This window comes from Monodelphis domestica, chromosome 2 (genome assembly GCF_027887165.1).
Source record: "Monodelphis domestica isolate mMonDom1 chromosome 2, mMonDom1.pri, whole genome shotgun sequence".
Taxonomy (NCBI): domain Eukaryota; kingdom Metazoa; phylum Chordata; class Mammalia; order Didelphimorphia; family Didelphidae; genus Monodelphis; species Monodelphis domestica.
Genome location: NC_077228.1, coordinates 458,750,224 through 458,767,534, shown reverse-complemented (window position 1 = coordinate 458,767,534; position 17,311 = coordinate 458,750,224). Strand labels below are relative to the sequence as shown.

General features: G+C 41.5%; 1 protein-coding gene across 11 annotated transcripts in view; it reads right to left on the bottom strand.

Annotated features, from left to right (window-relative positions):
* LOC100032861 (very-long-chain enoyl-CoA reductase-like) overlaps positions 1 to 17,311 on the bottom strand; it is a 93,524-nt gene that overhangs the window by 20,143 nt on the left and 56,070 nt on the right. For all 11 annotated transcript variants that reach the window (XM_056819107.1, XM_016429037.2, XM_056819103.1 and 8 more), the window contains 6 exons: positions 16,042 to 16,092; positions 15,298 to 15,349; positions 12,578 to 12,622; positions 8,781 to 8,884; positions 7,718 to 7,833; positions 6,023 to 6,128 (listed from right to left, as the gene is read on the bottom strand). In XM_056819107.1, the coding sequence (XP_056675085.1) occupies positions 6,023 to 6,128; positions 7,718 to 7,833; positions 8,781 to 8,884; positions 12,578 to 12,622; positions 15,298 to 15,313 (387 nt within the window). In that variant the 5' untranslated portion in view covers positions 15,314 to 15,349; positions 16,042 to 16,092. The remainder of the gene's footprint in view (positions 1 to 6,022; positions 6,129 to 7,717; positions 7,834 to 8,780; positions 8,885 to 12,577; positions 12,623 to 15,297; positions 15,350 to 16,041; positions 16,093 to 17,311) is intronic.

Below are 17,311 nucleotides of genomic sequence, written 5' to 3'. Positions count from 1 at the left end.
GAGTTGCTGGGTCCTCTAACATTGGCTACTTCTCAAAGTCTTTTTTCTCTCTCCAGAGCGCTCTCTCCCCCCCCCCCTCTCTCTCTCTCTCTCTCCCTCCCTCTCTCTCTCTCTCTCTCTCTCTCTCTCTCTCTCTCTCTCTCTCTCTCTCTCTCTCTCTCTCTCTCCTCTCTCTCTCTTTCTCTCTCTCTCTCTTTCTCCCTCTCTCTCTCTTCCTCTCTCTCCCTCTTTCTCTCTCTCCCTCTCCCTCTCTCTCTCTCTCTCTCTCTCCCTCTTTCTCTCTCTCTCTCTCCCTCTCTCTCTCTTTCCTTCTCTTTCTCTTTCTCTGTCTCTGTTTCTCTTCTCTCTTTCTCTCTCTCTGTCTCTCTCTTTCTATCTCTTTCTCTCTGTCTCTGTCTGTCCTCTCTGTCTCTCTCTCTCTGTGTCTCTGACTGTCTGTCTGTCTGTCTGTCTCTCTGTTTCTCACATACACGCACACAATAGGAATGAAGAAAAATGTCTCTCCTCTCCAAAACTCTTGAATCAACCCTATCCCTCACTCAGTCACTATTCTTTCCACCAATTAGGACAGTCTTATGCCAAATACTTGCAGCTTGAAGAGTTTGGAAATGGAAAGCAGATTCATTTGGTCAGTCAACACACATTTAGGAAGCACTGACTATAACTACCCTCAAGGAATGTGTCCCTTTCCTTTGTGCCCGTCCCTTAACATCTTTTCCCTCTGTGTGAAGGAAGACTTGTGAGGGAACCAGGAGGCAGAGGTTGTACATCTTCTTTTGTCACTATAGTAAGCAAAAGATAGTTGCTAAAGGCTCATTCTTACATGTTATCACTTTGCCTCTGCAAAAGGTTTGTGTTCAAATGCATGAACACTGTGGAGACCAAAGGCTCTGGGCTGCCATTTATCTCCTCCCCAAAACATTAGGGAAGCCTGGAGCATGGCAGAGTTTGCTGCCAGTCCAGTAATACAGCCCCTGGCAAAATTCTATGAGAGGAAAAACAGCTCATCATCAAATGACTGAAAAGATTCTGAAAACACTGGTGCAAATGGGTTAGAGCTTCCAGGTCCTCCCAGAATGCAATCATCAGAGCCACAGGGAGAACCAGACCCCAAAAAGCCAGCGTGACTTCATCAAGAGCAGGCCAGGCTAATCAAGGTTCCTTCCAGGATAAGAAGACTAGTCTGGGAGATCAGGGAAGTGTTGGAGATAGGCGATGGTTTGGTTTTCCATTCTAGAGTGATTCTGATTTGAGGCCATCTAGACTGGTCTTTCTTGGTATGAACCCTGCATAACCTGCTCTGGGATGTCCTGCAGATACATTCCAACTAGACTGGATTTTGACCAGAAATCTCTCTCACCTTCCCCAAACCATGTTTCAGAGCAATGGACAGCAGAACCTGGGAGGCCAATGCCAAGGACACCTCGTCACACTTCCAGTCCCTTCCTGTAGTTTCACTAATCTAAATCCACTGGACAGCATGACTGATTCCAGTGAGGCTAGAAGGGGCTGTGAAACCCAACTAGAGTGGTCAGTGGATGGGGCCACTTCCATTCTAAGGATCCTGTGCAAACTGTCCACGAGAAATTTCTCTTTAGTCCCTCCATTGAGAGTGGATCTCACCTCCCTTTTTGTAGGCCACCCTGGAGACCATTCATTCCTGATGTTAGAGGGGATTTTGAACTCTAATGGTACTGTCATCATTATCATCACCACCTCCCTCCTGTTCCTCTTCCTTCTCCTTTTCCTCCTCTTCCTCCTTCTCCTTCTATTCCTAAACTTAAAGTATATGCAACTGCTGGGAGTCACCTACTATGCCATCTTCCTTTCCCTCTAGCCCAGTGTGAGTTTTTACACTACCAATATCATTGATTGAGCATTCTCCTGATAGTTATTATTGCTGCTCAGTCATTTCAGTTGTGTCTAACTCTTTGTGCTTCCATTCTCGGTTTTCTTGGCAAAGACACTGGAGTGGTCTGCCATTTCCTTCTCCAGCTCATTTTACAGATGAAGAAACTGAGGCAAACAGGGTTACCTGACTTGCTCAGGGTCCCACATCTAGGAAGTGTCTGAAGTCAGGTTTGAACTCGGGAAGGTGAGACATTCTGACACATGGTAGAGCAAATTAACTTGGTCTGAGCTATCTTGCCTGGTTCCCCGGTGGAAGACTAAAAGTTGTGTGTCTCAGAAGGAAAGACAAACTCAGTCTATGAAGTTTACTCACAACTTGGAGCCAGTGACTGGATTCAGAAGAGTTGTACCTACGGTCACAGAATTTCAGAGGGGAGAGGACTTTGGGACAACTAGATGAATGGAAAGTCATTTATTAAGCACTTCCTATGGGCTAAGTATTAGGGACAAAGACATAATCTTGAGTCCCTTAACCTCAAGGAGATCACATTCTAACAGAGAAAGAAAACACATAAATCTGGAGATCAAGAGAGAGGAAGTATAGGTGGAAGAGCATCAGCACCATGACCCACTTGGGAAATGACCAGAATGGAAGTGATGGCTTGGACTCTTGATGAGAGTTAAGGTGAAAGATTACCTGGCGAACCCCAGGTCCTGGAAAGTGAGACCAGCCCCTTCATTTTACAGTTAAGGAGACTGAGATCCAGAGAAAGTCATTGACTTACCAATGGTCGTTCAGTTAGGGAATGGCACCCTGCATAGAACTTAACCAAGAGGCAGAAAAACCCAAGTTCAACTCTGGCCTCAGACCCTTACTAGCTGTGTTACCCTGGCTAAGTCACATAACCCTGTTTACCCCAGTACCCTCATTTGTAAAATGAGCTGGAGAAGGAAATAGCAAACCATGCCAGTATCTCTGCCAAGAAAACCCCAAATGAGGTCACCAAGAGTTGGACACAACTGAATGTGACTAAATAAAGAATAATAATAGCAACTATCTTCTAGGGTTGTTATAAGGATAAAATGAGATAATATTTTACAAACTTTAAAGCACTATATAAATAATAATTATTATTCTTGTTCATTTTTAAAGTGACAGCTGGATTTGAACCCACACTCTCATTTTAGTACCCTTTCTTCTGTACAGGCTAGAAGAGGAAAGAATTAAAACAATGCATGTAAAGCCAAATGCCTGTGTTTGCTTCAAAGTGGAACAAGAGACTGATATTATCCACTTGGGTAATACTCATTTTCAACAAGGACCATTGGAAATCCCCAATGGCTGCATCCTTAAACTGTGATGGCAAACTCAGCTCCCATATCTACATGTGGCACACACATGTATGTTCCCCATTTCCTGGGGAACAGAACCAAGATTTCTCAGGTAGGATTCTGGAAGACCCTCCAGAAGGAAAGAAGACTAGAATCCCTCTAAGTCCAGGGGCAGGGTTGCCCTCCCTGTGCAAATGCACGGAGTTCTCCCTCTTCCCCTTGGCCCAAAGCTGGGATTGGGATACCTTGGGGAAAGGGCTGAAGCTGGCTCAGTCTCTGCTGCTACTCAGTTTTTGGCAATGTTTTCTATTCCAGGAACACTAAGTGAGATTAATGGACTTGATAAACTCTGGGCTGTGTCAGATGATCAATAGAAAAGGGACTCTTTACAAAGACTGAAATGTTTATGGAGCAGGCTTGAAAGTTCATACAGGGCCACCTAGTTCCCACTAACAACACTGGAGGATTCAAGGTCACTTTCGAGCCAACTAAAATCATTGGGAGATCAAGGGTTGGGTTTTCTACCTGGTTCTGTGGCTGCCCAGATGGAAACACACACACACATACACACACACACACACACACACACACACACACACACCATTCTTCAAAAATGGAACCCTTAACTATCCATCCCATTTCAACACTGGGATTGACTCTGAATATTTTTTAGAGGGAAGGGTTGGAAATAGACTGGATCTTTCCATTTCCCCCAGGCTAGAAATTCAGCGGCCATCACCCCATTCCATTATTGATCAGCATGGGAACTTTAATCTGCCTTGTTTGTTTAATTTTTTTTCTGATGTAATCTGATTTACCCTTCCTTAGGCAGACTGGTGGACTCTTACTCTTGGGAGCTTCTCATAATGGTGCCAGGCTTAATGGGCATACCCAATCAGCTTAGCCTCCTAAAGCTCAGAACTCCCTTACTCAAATCATCCATTAGCCTCCATCAACCAGGTTCAAGGGCCATAGGCATGTGCCATCAAGCCTAGTTTCAGGGCTGTTTTTTTTTTAACCAAGTAATGTTAATGTAAGTTAATGTAAGACCATATGATATTTCCCTCTACTTCAATAAAACATAAAAGTCATCAGAACAGAGATTTAGAAGTGAAAAGAATCACAACAGTCATCCAATTCAACTTCCTCTTATTTTATAGATGAGGAGATTGAGGACCAAGGTTGGATAGGTAGTGTGATAGGTGGAATTTGAACCCAGGACCTCTGACACTCGAACTTCTTTTCTTTTTTTCCTTTCCTTTTCATTTCTTTGCTTTCTTTTTTTCCTTTCATTTCCTCTCCTCTCCTCTCCTCTCCTCTCCTCTCCTCTCCTCTCCTCTCCTCTCCTCTCCTCTCCTCTCCTCTCCTCTCCTCTCCTTCCCTGCCCTGCCCTGCCCTGCCCTGCCCTGCCCTGCCCTTCCCTTATCTTCTATCTTAGAATCAATACTGTGTATTGGTTCCAAAGCAAAAGAGTAGTAAGGGCTAGATAATGTGAGTTAAGTGACTTGCCCAGGGTCACACAACTAGGAAGTGTCTGAGGCCAGATTTGAACCCAGGACTTGCTGTCTCTAGGCCTGGTTCTTAATCCACTGAACCACCTAGCTGCCCCCCCCCCAATGTTCTTTTCAAAGGATCATCTGGCTGTGCCATCATCTGCCCTTCCACCAAATCCTGAGGAATTACAGGTCTTTCCATCTATCCTACAAAGGAACTTCCTTTCAGATGTGGTCTCCCCAATTCGAGTGGGAGCTCCTTGAGATCAGGAAATGTATTGCTTTTTCTGTTTGTATCTCCAGCAATTTGCAAAGTGCCTGACACATAGAATGTGCTTAATAAATGCATTTTCCTTCATTTCATTCTCTCATTCCACTGGAACATTATAATTAAATATCAATGCTGGGATTCATCTCTGGAACTTCTATTGACAGATGCAGACTGCCTCTCAATTGGTCAACAAACAAAGAACACTTAGGTCTAGGTAGGTTGGACCATCAGGAAACCCATCTCGACTGGTTTTATATATATATATATATATACTCCTTATCCCAGCAAAGTATGTGGACAAAAGGAAGACCACTCTTCACTTCCCAGTTCCTCCAAGAACTTAACATTTAGCATTTTGAAAATTATATTCCCTGCACCTCCGATCCTTATTATTTGTGTGACATTGGAAGAGTGAGTTCACTTTCCTGGACCTGAGTTTCCCCATCTGTAAAATGAAGGGACTGGACCAGCAGGCTTCTGTGGTCCCTCCTACCTCTGGAGCTAGGGTTCCCCACTTTGTGCCCTCACCTCATCTAATGTGTACATCGTACCCAGGATGAAATAAAAGATTGAAGGGATTTGACCAAAGCTAGGGGGAAAGTCAAGGATCAAAGCCAAGATCAGGACTCTAGGACTGCTGGACCCAGTCCTGTCTTTGGACCAGGAGACCACAGCTCCCCTTTAATTTATAAAGAACAGAAGAGAAGAAGACAGGGGGGAAGGGGCAAAACCTACTACTTGATAAAATGTCTTTAAAAAATAGAGCAGTAATTTTGGCATCATATCCAAAGCGCCAGAGGGGAAGGGAAGGGGAACTGAAGGGATATGATACTTTGCAATGCTTAAAACATCAATAGGAAACTCTACTTGGGATTACAACAGGGTGAGGTGAGGGGTTGGAGTGGGGAGGAGAGCTTATGAAGGCTGAAATAATGTAGTGGGCAAGAGGTCTCGTAGAGGGATCAGCAGCCCTGGGCACCAGAACTTGTTACCATACATTACCACAAAGCCACAGCGAGGAGTGAAGTGGAGCGGGAAGGGGCAGAGGCTGGCGCTCCAGCCGCTGAAGATTTACCTTGACGATACTCTTCAGGGGCATGGTCCCATGAGAGAACCGATGAACAAAGATTGTTTCAATCAATCGTTTGATGTAGTGGGAAGAATGGCAGATGCATGCCAGGCTAGAAAAGGTGAGATAAAAGGAGTTTTTTTTTTAAATGATGAGTAAAGAAAAGCAAAATTTATACAGTGCTTTAAAGTTTGTTGGGACATGTAGGTAGGTGGTGCAATGGAGAGAGTGCTGGGTTTGGAGTCAAGGAAGATATGAGTTCAAATTTGACTTCAAGCAATGCCTAGTTGTGTGACTTTGGGCAAGTCATTTAACCTTGTTTGTCTCGGTTTCCTCATCTGTAAAATGAGATGGAAAAGGAAACGGCAAACCATTGCCAAAAGAACCCCAAATGGAGGCACAAAAAAGTCAGACAACTGAAACAACTAAACAACGTTTAAGTGTGTTAAAGCATTTCATATAAATGATGCAGTTGAGTGCTGAACTTGGAGGCAAGAATACCTTAGTTTCTAACTAGCTATATATAACTAGCTTCATATTTCTCAGTCTCAGTTTTCCCACCTTTAAAATGGGGGTAATAGAAGCACCTATCCCATAGAGCTGACATGAAGCTCAAATGAAATCATGTAGATAAAATGCTTTGAGAACTTTAAAGTGCTATATAAATTACATTGTTATTGTTATTATTATTCATTATTTCATTTGAGTCTCACAGCCACCCTTCAGATGTGGAGGAGGCATGCATGCAAGACAGTTGTTTGTTTTTATTTTTTGTTGTTGTTCTTGTTTAATATTTGCCTTTCATCTTAGAATCAATAGTGTATATTGGTTTCAAGGCAGAAGAGTGATAAGGGCTAGGCAATGGGAGTTAAGTGACTTGCCCAGGGTCACACAGCTAGGATGTGTCTGAGGTCAGACTTGAATTCAGGATTCTCTGTCTCCAAGCCTGGCTCTCTCAGTCCACTGTGTCACCTCGCTGTTCCTCAAAAGAATCTTATTGGGAATGCCAGTTAACCAACCATAGGATTGTGAGGTGATCAGTTTAGTGCTGAATGTATCTTAGGAGCCATTGAGTACAGATTTCTTGTTTTCCAGTTGAGAAACAGAGGCACAGATAGGTTTAAGAGACTTGCCCAGGGTCACAGAGCTATTAAACACCTGAGATAAAATTTGAATTCAAGTCTTCCTGACTCCAGGTATAGTACTTTATCCACTGAACCAAGCAATGAGTGTTTATGAAGTATTATCTCACCCCTGAGTCTTTCAATCCAGGGGTTCGTTGCCAGGTGACATTTGAGGAATCTGAGGGTCCTCCAGGACTCCGTTTAGGGAGTCTACATAGTCAAAACTCCTTCCATAATATTACTAAGACATTTGAGTTTTTAAAATGGTAAGTATAAATAAATATGATCCATGTAACCAAAGTTCTTTGCGGGGAGGTCCTCAACATTTTTGAGGAGTATAAAAGGGTCCTGGAACTATATAGTTTGAGAACTGCTCTTCTGCTCTACTCATTAGATCCAGAAGGAGTGACCTACTCTGTTCCATAAGACATTATGTCTAAGTCAGAAGGTAAGGGTTTAAAACATGCACACACACTTAACCCCCATTATCTAGTCCTTATTGCTCTTCTTCCTGGGAACCAATACACAGTATTGATTGTAAGAGAGAAGGTAAAGGTTTTTAAAAAACCCAACTCACTTGACCACAGGGAGCCTCCTTGACATGAGTTTCTTTTCCAGGCCATAGACAAAAGGCATTCGAAGGTAAAACAGGAGGTAGATGAAGAGTGAGCCTGCATATTCGATCAAAAACACCTGCAAAAGAAGAGAGGGTTCTATAATTTCATGCCTCTCCTATTGGTCTGATTGATGATAATCCTATTTATACAGAGATCACATCTGCAACTGCTTGGTTGGACCTGATGCCTGTCTCCATGGCCAAGAGGGAAAGAAATGGGAAATTCCTTATAGACTAATGTTTCTCGCTAGAAACCACCAAAGGCATGACCAAAAAAGATGGAAACTCCTTCTAAGGAATCAATGCCTTCTAATGAAGAAAGAAAGAAAGAAAGAAAGAAAGAAAGAAAGAAAGAAAGAAAGAAAGAAAGAAAGAAAGAAAGAAAGAAAGAAAGAAAGAAAGAAAGAAAGAAAGAAAGAAAGAAAGAAAGAAAGAAAGAAAGAAAGAAAGAAAGAAAGAAAGAAAGAAAGAAAGAAAGAAAGAAAGAAAGAAAGAAAGAAAGAAAGAAAGAAAGAAAGAAAGATCCATTGGATATGATCCAAGTATCATTTTTGGCTGGGAGAGAAGAGAGAGGTATAAGAAATTCTAGAAAGATCATCTGCTCTCCTTGCCTCAGAAAGAAGTGGAGTAGGAGTCATAGAGACATGATTGTCCCCAGGCTGGTTAAAATAGGGATAAAACTGAGGGGACTGGGAGGAGGCTCAGGAAGCAGGATTGTTTATGGTCCTCCCTCTGCTCAAATCTCCAGGAGCAGGGGGAGCAGGTCTACAAACTAACTCTCCTATGATACCAGCAACTAGGAGAGTTGAGAGATTCATAACTATATCACTCTTTAAATTATTCAGGTGAAAAAACAAAAGTTACTCCGAGATAGGGACTTAAAACCAGGTCCTCTGGCTCCAGAGTCAAGTCTCATCCTACTGGAACAAGCCAAATAAAACCCAGTCTCTCTTTCCCCAGCACTGCAGTGAGAGGCTAAAATGTAAGCCTTAGATTAGTCTCTCTCCCTCCCTCCACTGCTTACCATTGTCCATCCGATTTGTGGCCCCAAGTCTTTGAAATAAAGGGTAGCTGTTGTGCCAACTGGAAGTCTTTGCAGGATCTCCTCATTCCTCAAGGCTTTTCCCTCTGAGAAGGAAAGATGCTCATAAGGGTGACAGAGAGAAGGGAAACACAATCACAGAAAGAGCCATATGACAAGTCCTATAATGGGTACCAAACATGAATTGGTGAACATTTTATTCACTGAGGACCTTTCACTATGCCGGGTTATAGTGACCACACTTACCTGGACTGTTGTTTGGAAGAAAATATTTTATAATATTTGCAGAGCACTTGGTAAAATTTGAAATACTGCAGAAATGTTACAGGAAGGTAGTTGGCATAATGGATAGAATACTGAACCTGGAATCAGGAAGACCTGAATTCAGATCCAGTCTCAGACTCTTACTAGCCATATGACCCTGGGCAATAATAATAATAACTAACATTTATATAGTGTGTACTGTGTGGCAGGTACTATGCTAGGCACTTTACAATTATTATCTCATTAGATCCTCTAAACAGCTCTGGGAGGAGATACTATTATTATCTCCATTTTACAGATGAGGAAACTGAAGCAAGTAGGTTAAGTAACGTGTCTAGGGTCCCACCGCTAGTAAATATCTGAGGCTAGATCAGGTCTTCCTGATTTCAAGCCTGGAACTCTATCCACTGTGCCACCTAAGACACTTAATCTCTCTCTGTCTCAGTTTCATAATCTATAAGATATTTGCACCTGCTTCCCAAAGTTGTGAGGATAAACTGAGATACTAGTTGTAAAGCATGTTTCAAATCTTAAATCACCATAAAAATGCTAGCTATTTTTATTATTATGAAAAAGAGGAAGAAGAAAGAGAAAAAGAACAAAAGAGAAGAAAGAAAGAGAGAGAAAGAAAGAAAGAGAGAGAGAGAGAGAGAGAGAGAGAGAGAGAGAGAGAGAGAGAGAGAAAGGAACGAAGGAACGAAGGAACAAAAGAGGAAAAAAAGAGGGGAAAAAAGAAGAGGAAGAAGGAGGAGGAAGAAAATCTTTCATTTTTTTCAGAACTACAAGAGCATAGAATCCCAGGATGGAAGAGACTTCAGAGGCAATCTAGGCCATCCTGAACTTGAACAAGAATTCCCATCCAGGCCTTTATTTTCTTATTTTTGGACTTCATTTCTCTATCTTGTCCAAACTAGAAGTTCACTATTGATAGGCACAGGTGCCTAATCTGTTTCTGACCTGGTCCAATTTGCCCCTTCTTAAGTAACCTGTTGATCTCCAAATCTTGGGGGCTCACCCTATTGATGCTGGCCTTGATGAGGAGACCCTATCAGTTTTAGCCCAGCTACTCAGTTCAAGTAATCCCCTTGTCTCAGTTGCTTCAGTAGTAGTCATTGCAGATGTGTTCCATCCCTCCTGGCCCAGACTTTTCTGAAAGACCTTCAGGGACTCACCTCCTAAGTCATCCCCTTCCACTTCAGGATTGCTCCAATCATTGGAAGTCTTTCCCAACATTGAGCTGAATCTATTTCTTATCCTTCTGGTTCTCTGGGGCTGAGCAGAACAAGGCTAATCATTCTTCCTCTTCCACATGACAACTGTTCAAATACTTGGAGACAAATCTAAATCCTAAATCTCCTCCAGATTAACTGTTCCCAATTTCTTTAACTGTTTCTCCTAGAGCATAAACTCCAGGCTGTTTAGCATCCTGGTTGCCCCTTCTCTGGGCATTTTCTAGCTTATCAATGAAATTTCTAAAGTGTGGTGCCCAGAACTAGACACAACACCCTAGGAGAGGTCTGATGTAGGCAAAGAACAATAGGACTATTACCTCCCTAGTCCTAGGCACTATGTCTGTCTTACTGACACCTAAGATTGCATTAGCTTTATTTCGCTGCCCTATCCCAGGCTGACTCATATTGGCTTTGAAGTCTACTGGCCTCTCCAGATCTTTTCCAACTAAATTGTTGCCTAGTCATGCTTCCTTTGTGACAATATCTTCTTTGAATAACTGGCCTTTAATGAAGCTGCCATTCCATCTTCCATCTCCATGCCTTTCCAGGTGCTGTCTCAAAAGCCTGGAATACTCTCTCCTTCCCTATGTCTCTTGAGACCCTTAATTCCATTCAAGAAATGGCTCAAGCGATGCCTTCGTTAAGAGCTCTTTACTTTAGCCCAGTTGTTAGTACTCTTCTACAATCCTTGAAATTAATTACTTTCTATTTATTTTCCACACAATTTGCATTTACTCAACTCTGTATATGTCATTTTTCTTCAATAATAATAATAATAGCTAATATTTATATATAACAATTTAAGGTTTGCTAAGTGCTTTATGTGTATTATCTCATTTGATCCTCGTGAGAATCCTATGAAACAAGTATTATTCTCTCCATTTATTTTTTCACAGATGGAGAAATGGATTGAGAGAAGTTAAGGGTCACACAGCAAATCATTTGAACTCTAGTCTTATGATTCCAAGGGAGGGGGAGAAGGGGAATAGGCACTTATTAAATATTTACTACTGGAGTTATTGTCGTTCAGACGTTTCTGAGTCTAGACAATGGGAGTTAAGTGACTTGCCCAGGATCACACAGCTAGGAAGTGTCTGCAGCCAGATTTGAACTCCCATTTCTAGGCCTGGCTCGCAATCCACTCAGCCACCTGACTTCCCCAAGGTCACTTTTTAAGCTTAAGACTTTCAGATTTCAGGTTCAAATCTCTAGCTACTGTGTCATCTAGCTGCCTCTAAGGGCAATATGCTATCCACAAAACCAACTAGCTGCCTGAAAAACAATAAGTTCCCTGGATCTGGGGGCAAGAACTGTTTTACTTTCATCTTTGATCTTTAGCACCTAGGGGGAGAGAGAGAAAGAGACAGAGACAGAAAGACAGAAAGACAGAGAGACAGGAGAAACAGAGACAGAGAGACAGAGAAAGACAGAAAGACAGGGAGACAGGAGAGAGAGACAGACAGACAGAGACAGAGAGAGAGAGAGACAGAGAAAGACAGAGAGACAGGGAGACAGGAGAGATAGAGACAGACAGACAGAGACAGAGATAGAAACAGAGACAGAGAGAGACAAAGACAGAGAGACAGAGAAAGACAGAGACAGAGAAAGAGAGAGGCAGGGAGACAGAAGAGACAGACAGAGACAGAAACAGAGATAGAGAGAGACAGAGAAAGACAGAGAGACAGGGAGACAGGAGAGACAGAGACAGAAACCGAGAGAGAGAGAGAGAGAGAGAGAGAGAGAGAGAGAGAGACTTTCATTTTTCCACTTTTCAGTTCATTCTCTGGAGGTGAACATTTAGAGGTTATTCTTCATATAGCTGTATATAAGGTTCTCCTGGTTCTACTCATTTCATTATCTCATGTAAGATAGAGGGTTTTTTTTTTATGTAAAGAACATAAGCTCTTTGAGGGCAAGAATTGTTTTTGCCCTTTTTTTGGTCTCCCCCATGCTGGCACATAGTAGGCACTTCATAAATTCTTGCTGACCTGACCCAACTGATTTTTGAGATGAGTAAAAAAACTGGCTATTGTCACATACAAACTAAATCCAGAGGTGGGATTTGAACCCAATTTTCTCTCAACTCCCAAATCTAAAGCTCATTCCATAAGGCCACTGACATGTTGGAAAACTGGTAGGTGTGAAGATTAGAGACTCAGATTCATTCCATTAAACAACATCCCCAACAACCACTTCACGTAGCTGCTGCCTTCACCATCTCTTGGTGTTGTTTATCTTCCCCCTCCCCAAAGTCATCATCACGTTCTACTGGCTGGTACTCACTGGGATCTAGTCTCATGGACTGCCTTGCTGGATACCATTGAGGATCTGGAAGAGAACCAATAAATCAACCAATATGAATTATGTGTCAGGCATTGCTTTGGGCACTGGGGATACAAAGATAAAAAGGAAACAGTATCACTTCTAAGAAGATGACGGTTTAAAAAATGTTTCTTTTAATTCAGTCCCTCCTTCCCCTCCCCAAATCATAGGAAAGCCTCATCTGGTAAACAGATGTGTATATGGACGGTGTCTTAGTGTTTCCACTTCTCAGTTCATTCTCTGCAGGTGAGCACTCACAGGTTATTCTTTCAATACTAAACCTGTAGCTTTATATAAGGTTCACCTGGTTCCACTCATTTCACTCTTCATTATCTCATGTAAGGCAGAGATAAAACACACACACACACGAATGTCCTACCCTCAGGGAGCTTGCATTCTACTGAGAGAAAGCAGCATGTTCATAAACAAATACACAAAATAAGCCAGATAATTGGGGGAGTGAGAGGCACTAGTAGCCTGGCAGCTAGGAGGCATCTCATTTGAGCTCTGAAGGAAACTAAGAATTCTAAGATGTGCTGGTGGAGGAGAGGGGAGCTATATTCCAGGCACGAGGGGCAGCCAGCGCCCAGGCAGGGAGATCAGAGATGGAATTTCTTGGGTTGGGAACAGCAAGAAGGCCAGCTTGGCTTGCGTGGGAAATGTGTGAAGGGAACTCAATTAGACGGCAAAGGATTTCTCCGTTCTTTCCCCGGAGGTGAACATACACAAGTGATTCTCCAAAGCCTATTTCTGTAGCTTTGGGTTCTGCTTGTTTTGCTCTTCGTCATCTCATGTAGATTTTTCTGTGATCTTTTTGAATGAACCTGCTCGTCATTTCTTATAGCATAGTCGTATTCTATCACAATCATACGTCAAAACTTGTTTAGCCATTCTCCGATTGCTGGGCATCCCCTCAATCTTCGGTATACATACAGACATGTACCACATACATATTTTATATATGATATATACACATGTAGTGTCAAATGATGCCTTCTCTAGTGCAGGGAGGGGAGGGAGGGAGATACCTGAGAACTTTAGTATAACAAACAAATAATGTTTCTAAAAATTATAATGGGGCTAGTTTATGAAGGGCTCAAGTAGGAGAGTTTGTATTTCATCATGGAGGTAAAGGGGAGCCAATGGAATTGATTAAAGAGATACTCAACATGGTCAGACCTGTCCTTTAGGAAAATTACTCTGGTGGCTCTGTGGAAGATAAACTGGAATGGGGAGAGACTTGAGACAAGTCATTAATTAGGAATTAATAGAATTAATCAATTAGGAGGCTATTACAAAAGATAATTAAAAAGGGCATCTAGGTGACTCAGTGGTTAGAGAACTAAGGCTAACAAAAGGAGGTCCGGGGTTCAAATCTGGCCTCAGGCACTTCCAAGCTGTATGACCCTGGGCAAGTCACTTGACCCCCATTGTTTATCCCTTACCAACAATGCAATTCCACTGGGTATTACATGTGTCTTTGATCTGAACCCATTTCCATGTTGTTAGTATTTGCACTAGGATGTTCATTTAGAGTCTACCTCCCCAATCATATTCCCTCGACCCCTGTAGTCAAGCAGTTGTTTTTCTTTGGTGTTTTTACTCCCACAGTTTTTCCTCTGCATGTGGATAGTGTTTTTTCTCATAGATCTCTCCAGACACTTCTTAGTGACCCTGGGCAAGTCACTTGACCCCCATTGCCAAGCCCTTACCACTCTTCTGCCTTAGAACTGATACACAGTATTGATTCCAAGATGGAAGGTAAGAGTTTAATTTTTTTTTAAAGAAAAGGTAATTGAAAGATGCAAAGAGTTAGGCAAAAGATGTTGAAAGGCTGAACCAGGGGAGAGGCTACATGAATGGCTAGAAATGGGCAAATGAGAGAAATGTTATGAAGGAAGATCTAAGAAGACTTTAGCAACTGATTAGATCTGTGGGCTAAGGAACAGTGAAGAATTGAGCGTGATGCCAAGGTTGCAAGGGTGCAATCCTGGGTGACTAGAAAGCAAAATAGTGAGGTTCCAAAGGGGACATTTGGGAGGAAAATTAATGTCTTATTGTGGACAGTTTGAAGATGCCTATGAGACTTGCAGTTCAAAATGCTCAATAGAAACCCCTAAAATAATGGGCTTGAAAAGATATTCAACTTTGGTCAGCTAAAGGAAAACCAGACAAGACATCATAGCCCAAGCTGATTTGTTGTCTATTAAGAGTATGCTCGGAGGTCAGCTTGGTGGCTTGGTGGATTGAGAGCCAGGCCTAGAGAAGAGAGGTTGTGGCTTCAAATGTGACCTCAGATACTTCCTAGCTGTGTGACCTTGGACAAGTCACTTAATCCCCATTGCCTAGCCCTTCCGACTCTTCTGCTTTGGAACCAATATACAGTATTGATTTTACAGGTTCAAAAAAGTATAATCAATATGAAAATTATATCAGTAGTACTTGACACTCATATAGAACTCAAATGAAATTAAGGTACCATCATAGCTGACTTTAGATGTATAAATAAAAAAGGATATCATTTAGAAACCCATTATTATTTAGAATTTTCTGTTAGGTAGGTCTTTCTCTAAACAAATCAATAAAATCAGCACTAATTTTCATTAATGCATATGATAGCTGCAATGAATGGGATGTCTATGTTTGGCATATTTTACAACAGATACATACACACTACTTACAAAATTTGTGGAACATCAATCTGATGTCATTGATTGAGGCATGTGGTTCAACCTAGGTATCAGAAGGATTTACAATTAGCAAATTAACCAAGAGATGCATTCTAATGAGGACATGCATAGACAGAAGATTGAGTCAAATCTAGGGAGTTGAATATTTCCCAAGATTAGTAATGAACAAGGATGGTTTTCCTCCCAGGGAGGTTCAAATGAATCGAATGATTCCAATTCCCTAAAGTATGAAGTTGGCCCAGGAGAGGTACCCACATGATTTAATCTAGAGGCAAAGATGTGGTTGGTCTGGGAAGGTTGAGAGGCTTTTTTGCATCCATTGTAACTGGCAACTCCATTATAGAGGTGGAGTTTCTTGGCTGGGACTAAGTGGAGAAATTGATGCTGTGCCACCCATTCTGAACCTTAGAAAGGTGGGTTTTACATGAAACAAGACTTTTTAAAGAACTTTTAAAGAACTATATAAAACATGGAGCCATAATCAATGGGCTTTGCCTCTGGACACCAATAATCTGGAGAAATAGTCTTCCTCCTCCTTCAAGGGTTCTTCTAGGACTGTGGGGATCTAACTCCAATCCTGCTGGCCCATCAGCCTTTCCCTTGTTACCTATCCCCTTCCCCAGTCTGTCCTAGGGGACTGACCTCTATGCATTCCCTCGCAAATTTTCCTCAGGACCCAGAATTCTTAGTCACAATTTTGATGAAGTAACATTTTCATAGTTTGATTACGTTTACCTTATCCAGAAAGCATAGTTGTTTCTTTGTCTTGTAGTCAAGGATTTCCACCTGTGGGAGAGAGAGAGAACAGAAAGCACCCCACTTATTATTAGTACCTTGTTGATTATCTCACCTTTTCATCCAGTCAAATATATGAAAACATGTCTTAGGAATTCACCATATATGTTTTCAGGTGGTGTAATCATAAATAAAAAGCTGTGTAAGGTGATACAGAATGCCACCTGGCAGGACAAAAGTCTCCATCTTGTTCCACCTGGCCTTTTGTTCATATGAGTGTGTTCATCTGGCATGGACCAGATCCTCAAAAGAAACATGCCAGGGGGCAGCTGGGTGGCTCAGTGGATTGAGAGCCAGGCCTAGAGATGGGAGGTCCTAGGTTCAAATCTGGCCTCAGACACTTCCCAGCTGTGTGACCCTGGGCAAGTCACTTGACCCCCATTGCCTAGCCTTTACCATTCTTCTGCCTTGGAGCCAATACACAGTATTGACTCCAAGATGGAAGGTAGGGGTTTAAAAAAAAAAAAGAAACATGCCAAAATTTTTTTTACTGTTTCCTCTATATTATTCCATGTCATCTATGGACCTCAGTTTTATTTTAAGTGTCTAATGAGATGCTTAAAAATCATTCAAATCTCCTGCGTGCCAATTTATTTACATGCCATATTTACTCAACCCCTTCTAACTCCAAACTCTCAGAATGCTTTCTCTTCTCTCATAGCTTACTCATTTTTCAAGTTCTACTTTCTCTAGGAAATGAAGGACCTTGCAAAGGTGAGTTACTCACAGTTTTCAGATGAAGAAATCAAAACTATCAATAACCATATAAATATTAATAAATATTATTTTAATTAATTAAAATTAAATTTATATATAAATATATGTGTATATTTATATATAAATTTATATATTAATTATATAACATATAAATTTATATTTATACATATAATATATAAATATATATTATATATAATTTATATATAAATAAGTGAAATTAAATAAATGAATGAATGAAATTATTATATAAAGATGTTCTAAATCACCTTTGATTGAAGAAATGCAAATTAAACCATCTCTGAGGTACCCCCTCATCTATCAGATTGGCTATCATGACGGTAAAAGGAAAATAATAAATGTTGGAGGGGGTGTGGCAAAACTGGCACATTAATGTATTCTTGGTGTAGTTGTGAACTGATCCAACCATTCTAGGGGGAAATTTGAAACTATGCCCAAAGAGCCATAAAATTGTGCATACCCTTCAACCCTGTAA